General features: G+C 41.6%; 1 protein-coding gene across 1 annotated transcript; it reads left to right on the top strand.

Annotated features, from left to right (window-relative positions):
• The first annotated feature begins 7,389 nt into the window (after positions 1-7,389).
• Positions 7,390-9,772, top strand: LOC138853726 (uncharacterized). Its single transcript, XM_070092032.1, has 3 exons — positions 7,390-7,828; positions 8,047-8,393; positions 9,473-9,772. Exons 1-3 carry the CDS (start codon positions 7,809-7,811, stop codon positions 9,625-9,627), a joined length of 522 nt encoding a protein of 173 aa, XP_069948133.1. The 5' UTR covers positions 7,390-7,808; the 3' UTR covers positions 9,628-9,772.
• Positions 9,773-10,097: the final 325 nt, after the last annotated feature.

Raw genomic sequence — 10,097 nt, 5'->3', positions numbered from 1 at the left:
GGTACTGCCCTTGATACTGGCCATGTAGTCAGAAACTGTAAGGCTGGAGATGAAGTCAGTAAATGTGGGGCTGATAGTGCTGTCCTGGGAGACAGTAATGGTGAAGCTGGAGGTGCTGTCCTGGGAGACAGTAATGGTGAAGCTGGAGGTGCTGTCCTGGGAGACAGTAATGGTGAAGCTGGAGATGCTGTCCTGGGAGACAGAAATGGTGAAGCTGGAGATTTTGTCCAGGTAGTCGGGAACTATACGCAGGAAGGAATACATATAAATGACCTCATAGGGGACAGGAGCCATAGTAGGGAAACAAGTGTAGTCAAAGATAAGATAAAACCAATATTGGAAACTAGAAATACCGCAGGAAATAGCAAACAAGAGGACTCCACTAGCAATAGTGAGGATATATTACCAAAAACAACTGGTGGGATCTCCATTGTTGGTGCTAGGGAGGACAGAAGTAAGACAGGGAAACATGCACCAACAGGGAATACAGTCACAGAAACCCAAGGCAAACGGAAACCAAGCCTGTGCACATACTATGCACTTGGTATCTGCTGGCATGGGAAATCTGGAAAAACAGATGGGACGTGCAACTATGACCACCCTAGAAAATGCCATGCCCATATGACAACAGGAAAATGCAAACTCCCTTCCTGTAAGCTTTTTCACCCTGAACTGTGTACCTCTTCAGTACAGGAAAGACTGTGCTATAACTTAAATTGCCAGGCATACCATCTAAAGGGGACAAAAAGATACAAAACATCCAGGCCATGGGAAAACCTGGGTAGCCACAGCCACTCAAGAGGGAGAGATTTTTTAGTGCCAGGAAGGAAAAAAAACTGGCAGGAAATGGCAGAAATCGTACACCAAATCCAGTCATTCCTGGAGTGGAACCACAGTCGATGGCCTCCACTCCAAACCAACAGATACAGATACTAATGCCGGAAAAAAAATCCCCCCCCCAGTACCAACAATACCACCAGTCCGATAACATTCTTCTTTGCAAATATACAGGGTCTAAAGCCAGCAACAAACAACAAAATACCTTTCATCCGTGGACTGCTTGCAGAGGCAAAGGCAATGTTCGCGGCTTTCACTGAGACCCACATAAAGGATCACTTGGACAACGAAATATGGATCCCAGGTTACAACCTATACAGATGTGACAGAGTGAACAGGCAAAGGGGGGGGGTTGGCCTGTACATTGCAGAGTCACTTGTTTGCACAGAACTGCTTAATGCCTCAAATGATGTAGTGGAAGTTTTAGCAGTAAAGGTCGAGAACCAAAACCTAGTCATTGTGGTAGTCTACAAGCCTCTGGATGCAACATCCCAGCAATTCCAGGAACAGCTGTTAAAAATTGACCACTGTCTGGAAAATCTTCCAGCTCCTGCACCCAACATCTTGCTCCTGGGGGATTTCAACTTAAGGCACCTAAAATGGAGGAATATAGCAAATAATATTGTTGCAGTAATAACACCAGGAGGCAGCTCTGATGAAAACTCACACTCACACGAGCTTTTAAATCTCTGCACAAAATTCAATCTAAACCAGCAAATAATAGAGCCTACTAGACTGGAGAATACACTAGACCTCATCTTCACTAACAATGATGATCTGATAAGAAATGTCACCATATCAAAAACAATATACTCAGATCACAACATAATCGAGGTTCAGACATGTATGCATGGAGCCCCAGACCGACATAATGAGACTAGTCACGAGGGAGCATTCACCAAATTCAACTTCAATAACAAAAACATAAAGTGGGACCAAGTAAACCAATTCCTAACCGATATAAGCTGGGAAGATGTACTAAGCAACACAGACCCCAACTTATGCCTAGAACAGATTAACTCGGTGGCACTCGATGTTTGCACAAGGCTTATTCCTCTAAGAAAAAGGAGGAGTAGATGTAAAATAGAAAGAGACAGGCGCTCCCTTTACAGGCGACGGAAAAGAATAACAGAGCGGCTAAAAGAGGTCAATATATCTGAAATGCGTAGGGAGACACTGGTCAGAGAAATAGCAAGCATCGAACTTAAGCTAAAAGAATCCTTTAGGAGTCAGGAATCGCAGGAAGAACTAAAAGCCATAAATGAAATCGAAAGAAACCCAAAGTATTTCTTCTCCTATGCCAAATCAAAATCGAGAACAACGTCCAGTATTGGGCCCCTACTTAAACAAGATGGGTCCTACACAGATGACAGCAAGGAAATGAGTGAGCTACTCAAGTCCCAGTATGACTCAGTTTTTAGCAAGCCGCTAACCAGACTGAGAGTCGAAGATCAAAATGAATTTTTTATGAGAGAGCCACAAAATTTGATTAACACAAGCCTATCCGATGTTATCCTGACGCCAAATGACTTCGAACAGGCGATAAATGACATGCCCATGCACTCTGCCCCAGGGCCAGACTCATGGAACTCTGTGTTCATCAAGAACTGCAAGAAGCCCCTATCACGAGCCTTTTCCATCCTATGGAGAGGGAGCATGGACACGGGGGTCGTCCCACAGTTACTAAAAACAACAGACATAGCCCCACTCCACAAAGGGGGCAGTAAAGCAACAGCAAAGAACTACAGACCAATAGCACTAACATCCCATATCATAAAAATCTTTGAAAGGGTCCTAAGAAGCAAGATCACCACCCATCTAGAAACCCATCAGTTACACAACCCAGGGCAACATGGGTTTAGAACAGGTCGCTCCTGTCTGTCTCAACTATTGGATCACTACGACAAGGTCCTAAATGCACTAGAAGACAAAAAGAATGCAGATGTAATATATACAGACTTTGCAAAAGCCTTCGACAAGTGTGACCATGGCGTAATAGCGCACAAAATGCGTGCTAAAGGAATAACAGGAAAAGTCGGTCGATGGATCTATAATTTCCTCACTAACAGAACACAGAGAGTAGTCGTCAACAGAGTAAAGTCCGAGGCAGCTACGGTGAAAAGCTCTGTTCCACAAGGCACAGTACTCGCTCCCATCTTGTTCCTCATCCTCATATCCGACATAGACAAGGATGTCAGCCACAGCACCGTGTCTTCCTTTGCAGATGACACCCGAATTTGCATGACAGTGTCTTCCATTGCAGACACTGCAAGGCTCCAGGCGGACATCAACCAAATCTTTCAGTGGGCTGCAGAAAACAATATGAAGTTCAACGATGAGAAATTTCAATTACTCAGATATGGTAAACATGAGGAAATTAAATCTTCATCAGAGTACAAAACAAATTCTGGCCACAAAATAGAGCGAAACACCAACGTCAAAGACCTGGGAGTGATCATGTCGGAGGATCTCACCTTCAAGGACCATAGCATTGTATCAATCGCATCTGCTAGAAAAATGACAGGATGGATAATGAGAACCTTCAAAACTAGGGAGGCCAAACCCATGATGACACTCTTCAGGTCACTTGTTCTATCTAGGCTGGAATATTGCTGCACACTAACAGCACCTTTCAAGGCAGGTGAAATTGCCGACCTAGAAAATGTACAGAGAACTTTCACGGCGCGCATAACGGAGATAAAACACCTCAATTACTGGGAGCGCTTGAGGTTCCTAAACTTGTATTCCCTGGAACGCAGGAGGGAGAGATACATGATTATATACACCTGGAAAATCCTAGAGGGACTAGTACCGAACTTGCACACGAAAATCACTCACTACGAAAGCAAAAGACTTGGCAGACGATGCAACATCCCCCCAATGAAAAGCAGGGGTGTCACTAGCACGTTAAGAGACCATACAATAAGTGTCAGGGGCCCGAGACTGTTCAACTGCCTCCCAGCACACGTAAGGGGGATTACCAACAGACCCCTGGCAGTCTTCAAGCTGGCACTGGACAAGCACCTAAAGTCAGTTCCTGATCAGCCGGGCTGTGGCTCGTACGTTGGTTTGCGTGCAGCCAGCAGTAACAGCCTGGTTGATCAGGCTCTGATCCACCAGGAGGCCTGGTCACAGACCGGGCCGCGGGGGCGTTGACCCCCGGAACTCTCTCCAGGTAAACTCCAGGTAAGACACATATGCAACAGTTAGGTATCTTTATTTCGAAACGTTTCGCCTACACAGTAGGCTTCTTCAGTCGAGTACAGAAAAGTTGATAGAATCAGTCGAGTACAGAAAAGTTGATAGAATCAACTTTTCTGTACTCGACTGAAGAAGCCTACTGTGTAGGCGAAACGTTTCGAAATAAAGATACCTAACTGTTGCATATGTGTCTTACCTAACTAGTGAGAACGGCTGGATTTGAGAGGGACCTGACCTCCCAACATCTGAGTTCTTACCTCTTCTAGTGACCTACGTCTCACCTCTTGGCGCTATATAAGGCTCCATCCTGTCACTTCATCTCCATATTGTTTCATACTATGGAACAATGCTCTTCTCCAGACTGAGGGACTGACCACCTCAAAACTTTAAGGGTGATGGAATGATTACATCGTCTTCAAGTATCTTCTGCTTCTATCAACTTTTCTGTACTCGACTGAAGAAGCCTACTGTGTAGGCGAAACGTTTCGAAATAAAGATACCTAACTGTTGCATATGTGTCTTACCTAACAACCTGTCGGTATTTTATACCATTTTAATGTTCAACAGCATCTGTTGTTGGGGCAATGGATGAATTCCCTCCTATGTTTGTTAACTGATCATTACTCTGTAATTTGTCTATGATTGTAATCGTGTGATAACGTGTTTATCATTCATTACCTTTGAAACTTGTCATGATTTTGACCAGCTCTACCTGGAGCTCATTACCTTTGTAAATTCTCATGATTAATGTGTTTATGATTCATTACCTTTGCAATTATTCATGAGTGTGACCAGCTCTACCTGGAGCTCATTACCTTTGTAACTTGGTCATGATTATGACCAGATCTAGTTCATTACCATTGTAACTTGCTCAGCTATCAAAACTTTGGAGTCCAGTCCCTGGACCAATTATGTACCTCTGTAATCTTTTGACTACCGCCCACAGGATGGGTATGGGGTGCATAATAAACATATTAAACTAAAAACTAACAGGAATAACAGACTTAAGTTGGATAAAATTAGATTTAGAAAGGACATAAGTAAGTACTGGTTTTCAATCAGTGGTCGACGCGTGGAACAATCTTCCGAGTTGGGTAATCAAGGCTAGGACCCTGGGTAGTTTTAAGAAGAGATTGGACAAACATGTGAGTGGGAGGGGCTGGTGTCGTGGGTACGGGAGTAAATTCTTGGGCAGCTTCGGGTAGTGGTGGTTTTGATAAGGACCTGCCTTGTGTGGGCCCGTAGGCCTATTGCAGTGTTCCTTCGTTCTTATGTTCTTATATAAATGTTGAGACACACTTGGCTATCTGTGTATATACCCTGTGTCCTTGGTGTATTTTATGGGTGTATATACCCTGTGTCCTTGTTATATTCTATGAATGTATATACCCTGTGTCCTTGGTGTATTTTATGGGTGTATATACTCCTTGATGTATTTTATGGGTGTATATATCCTGTGTCCTTGGCATATTCTATGGAGGGTCGCAGTCTTCAGAGAGAGGCACTCTCGTCCAAAGGAATCGGAGGTACTTACCCTTCCTTGGATCAAACCTTTACAAGAGCTCTGGTGAACCAGATGTCTGGTGGACAAGTTGTCTGGTGGACAAGATGTCTGGTGAACAAGACGGCTGATGAACCAGATGTCTGGTGGACAAGTTGTCTGGTGAACAAGATATCTGGTTATATTCTATGAATGTATATACCCTGTGTCCTTGGTGTATTTTATGGGTGTATATACTCCTTGATGTATTTTATGGGTGTATATATCCTGTGTCCTTGGCATATTCTATGGAGGGTCGCAGTCTTCAGAGAGAGGCACTCTCGTCCAAAGGAATCGGAGGTACTTACCCTTCCTTGGATCAAACATTTACAAGAGCTCTGGTGAACCAGATGTCTGGTGGACAAGTTGTCTGGTGGACAAGATGTGTGGTGAACAAGACGGCTGGTGAACAAGATGTCTGGTGAACAAGACGTCTGGTGAACAAGGTGAACAAAAGGTGAACACGAGGTCTGGAGTCACGCACTACATGTTCCAGCACTTAGCGTAGTGGCTCACCCGAGGAGGTATTAACTGGGGAAAATACAATGTTTTGACGCTCTCCAGGAAGTCTGTACACTCACCATATATATATATATATATATATATATATATATATATATATATATATATATATATATATATATATATATATATATATATATATATATATATATATATATATATATATATTTATTTATGTATGTATAATGTCGTGCCGAATATGTAAAACTGGTCAATTAGCAAGAACTCATTTAAAATTAAGTCCACTCTAAAAAATTTTCTTATACGTTCAAAGATATATTTTTTTCATGTTAATGTAAAAAATTATAATTTTGCACTAAAAGAATCTTATAAAACTTACCTAACCTTATTATAAAAAGAACAATTTATTTTCCATAACCCAACTAAATATATTTTAGATTTGTTTACAATAATTTAATAATAAACAAACACAGTGAAATATATTTTGTTCGTTAGGTTCAGAATGATTTTGGCGAAATTATTGCATACACAAATTTTCGCTTGTCTTACATGGCAAGATGAGCGTTGCTATTTAAGCCAAGATCGCAAGTTCTGCCTATTCGGCACGACATATGTATATATATATATGTATATATATATATGTATATATATATATATGTATATATATATATATGTATATATATATATATGTATATATATATATATGTATATATATTCTCCATGGGGAAGTGGAACAGAATTCTTCCTCCGTAAGCCATGCGTGTCATACGAGGCGACTGAAATGCCAGGAGCAAGGGGCTAGTAACACCTTCTCCTGAATACATTACTAAATTTGAAAGGAGAAACTTTCGTTTTTCCTTTTGGGCCACCCCGCCTCGATGGGATATGGCTGGTACATTGAAAGAAGATATATATATATATATATATATATATATATATATATATATATATATATATATATATATATATATATATATATATATATATATATATATATATATATATATATATATATATATATATATATATATATATATATATATAAACTGGCATATCTGTGCAAATGACATTTAAAATGGTTGTCTATATTTAAATATAATTCCCATCCTGATGGAAGAACTCCCAGCCCTGATAGAGGGAACTCCATCCCTGGTGATGGAGTATGACAGGAAAATCACCCAGTGGGGTGGATGACAGGGAGACACAGTTTTTGCTCCCTACCTTCCTGTCTCTCTCCCCTCGGCGTTCCTCCCCTCTGCAGAGCGGGCAACAAAGTGGGGCAGCCTTGCAGTACCCTTCTGCCCTCAACACAAAGTGGTCATACCCCAGTGCTGCTACCTCACACACTTTACCTCACACTCCCACCTCTCTCTCTCTCTGGCTGTAGTGAGAGACACATATCTCACTAGTGTAACACATCTCTCCGTAGTTTAACACATATCTCCGTAGTGTAACACTTATCTCCGTAGTGTAACACATCTCCGTAGTGTGGCACGTATCTTCGTAGTGTAACACATATCTCCGTAATGTAACGTATCTTCGTAGTGTAATACATATCTCCGTAGTGTAACACGTATCTCCGTAGTGTAACACATCTCTGTAGTGTAACACATATCTTCATAGTGTGACAGCCTCTAATATGAACCAGAGAGTGAGACAGCTACCACTAGAGTGGAACACGGTCAAGTGAGAGAACTGAGAGTCACTGAAAGTTGTACCGCCCTTAAAATATATTGCAATTGTAGTTATGAATTTAATACATGTTTGGTAAGTATGTTGTATGTTCTTGTTAATTTTTGTGAACACACATTCACACCAACGATACTTTCTTAATGTAGAGCTCTCAAGAGAATGTTGCAAAAAATTTGTCCTCGTAATTGTAGGAAACTTGTCTGTGAACCACGAGCAGGTAGTAGATACTACACTAATGTTATTTGCAGGCTTCTTTTACACGGCATAAGTTAAGTTGACATGTTGTGTTGCAGGTTGTTGGTGATGGTGGCAGCAGCAGGTAGCACTAGTGCCCAGGTTTCTGAACTGAGAGTACGTCTTCACCTGCTCAGGCACCTCCTTTACCTGTCCAGGCAGCAAGGCGAAGCTACAGGCGGGCCCCATAACATTTCCAAGGCACAGTTAGACCCAAAGAACGTCCCCAAGAAGGCTAAGGAAGAGGATGAGGTGGAGGGTGTGGTGAGCGTGTTGCCCCTGCCGGAGCCCCAACATGGGTACCAGCGTGCCCGTGACAACTCCATCATGAGTGGTGACTGCCTTCCACGAAGGCGGTCATCATCCCATTACCCAGAGCCGGCACAGCGCCGCCATCACAGGATGAGTTAGTCTACAAGTTTCCTGTTACGCTCCACAAACCTGTGATGCTTCCACTAACACTGTGTAGTCTACCTTAATTCCTTACAACTTCTCGTAGAAGGAGTGGACCTCGATCCCATATAATGATCCTGTTCTTAATAGAACCCTTGAGCATATCTACTTGTAAGATTTATATTTCAGTTTTTTAGATATTCCTCCGAGGGGTGAGATTATCAGGCAGCGACACTTATCCTCTGAGTGAGCATAAGTTTGCTGAGGTACAGGTACACTTAACTAAACAATTATTGTACCTACTAACGTGTGCAAATTGTCCACTAGGATATATACCCCAAAAAGTCAGACGAAGTGACTTACTCACACGCCTTTAACGATATTAACCACATCCTTGGCCATTTAAACCTCCATCTTTCACCATCTTCAGAACTGAGAACTACAGGTTTCACAAACCTTACAAACTACAATAATCTAATTCCAGCCAATCTTACATATTCTTTCACAAATTAATTTCACTCTTACTTACAACATCTTACCCTCCTCTCACATGTTTTGATATTAAGCAAATTCTTTTATATTTTTCCATGTCTTCTACAGTATTGTTAGTAATATTTCTATAGTGTAAACTGATCATGAGTGACAATGACTTCGAAAAAAATCGATTCTTGTTTTAAGGGCAACGAACTGACTGGGTTGAGGGAGGCTGGTGAGGATTTTTGGTTGTTAACTAGAGTAATAGCTAATCTAACAACCAGGATCTAGTGATCCAATACCACCTTCAGGATCTAGTGATCCAGTAACACCGCCTTCAGGATATAGTGATGCAACAACACCACCTTCAGGATCTAGTGATCCAACAACACCACCTCGAGGATCTAGTGATCCAACACCTTCAAGATCTAGTGATCCAACAGCTTCAAGATCTAGTGATCCAACACCTTCAGGATCCAGTAAACCCTGGATTAACATCTGACAAAGACCTCTCATCCGATAGTGTTGATAAAGATATTTGATTTGTTGTTAGGTTGACATTTCGCCATTTTCCTCTGACAAGCTAATTTTTTTTAACCAATTTCTTTCTTTAATCAGGTGGAGGATCTGGAGTTGTGATCCGTGGTCCCTTCTACCCTTACTACAGCAGCCCCAGGAACACTCTCAGATCCGCCAGCCACGCCTGCACACTCCACTACCTTCCTGCTACTGCTCTATTGTTACTGCTGATAACAGCGGCCAGAGTGTACTAGATAATTTAATAATCAGTCCATCACGTCTCTCTATGAATATAACTTGGGATTTTGGCTTTAATAGTAACGCACTTCTTGCCGAATAAGGCAAGCGAAAATTTATGTATGCAATAATTTCGCAAAAATCATTTTGAACCTAACATGCCTAGTGATGATGGTGGGAATGAATATATATCTGCCTAAGACATATATCTGCTTAGAAAAAGTAGTGCTTTTCCCCACTTAAGTGAATGTGACTTGAACCTGACTGGCTTAGGCCAATAGGTGACTTGGGCCTGCCTAGCATGGGCCAGTAGGCCTGTTTCAGTGCTCCGTCATTTATGTTCTTACAACAGACCAGAGATCTGTAAGGTGAAGCAATCTCACATCAGTACATAAGGTAAATTAGTTAATTATTTAATTTTATTTCCCATCATTGTGACCCTCACACTGATGATAAATAAAATAACACCTGGATTAATACTTCTAAT

Source organism: Cherax quadricarinatus, chromosome 38 (assembly GCF_038502225.1).
Source record: "Cherax quadricarinatus isolate ZL_2023a chromosome 38, ASM3850222v1, whole genome shotgun sequence".
Classification (NCBI taxonomy): domain Eukaryota; kingdom Metazoa; phylum Arthropoda; class Malacostraca; order Decapoda; family Parastacidae; genus Cherax; species Cherax quadricarinatus.
Note: the sequence above shows the minus strand (reverse complement) of the source record. Positions and strands in the feature narration are given on the sequence as shown.

Coding starts and splice junctions, on each gene's coding strand:
- LOC138853726 (XM_070092032.1), top strand. CDS start 7,809: ATGAATTTAATACATGTTTG. Junction 7,829..8,046: donor ATGAATTTAATACATGTTTG/GTAAGTATGTTG, acceptor GTTGTGTTGCAG/GTTGTTGGTGATGGTGGCAG. Junction 8,394..9,472: donor GCGCCGCCATCACAGGATGA/GTTAGTCTACAA, acceptor TTCTTTAATCAG/GTGGAGGATCTGGAGTTGTG.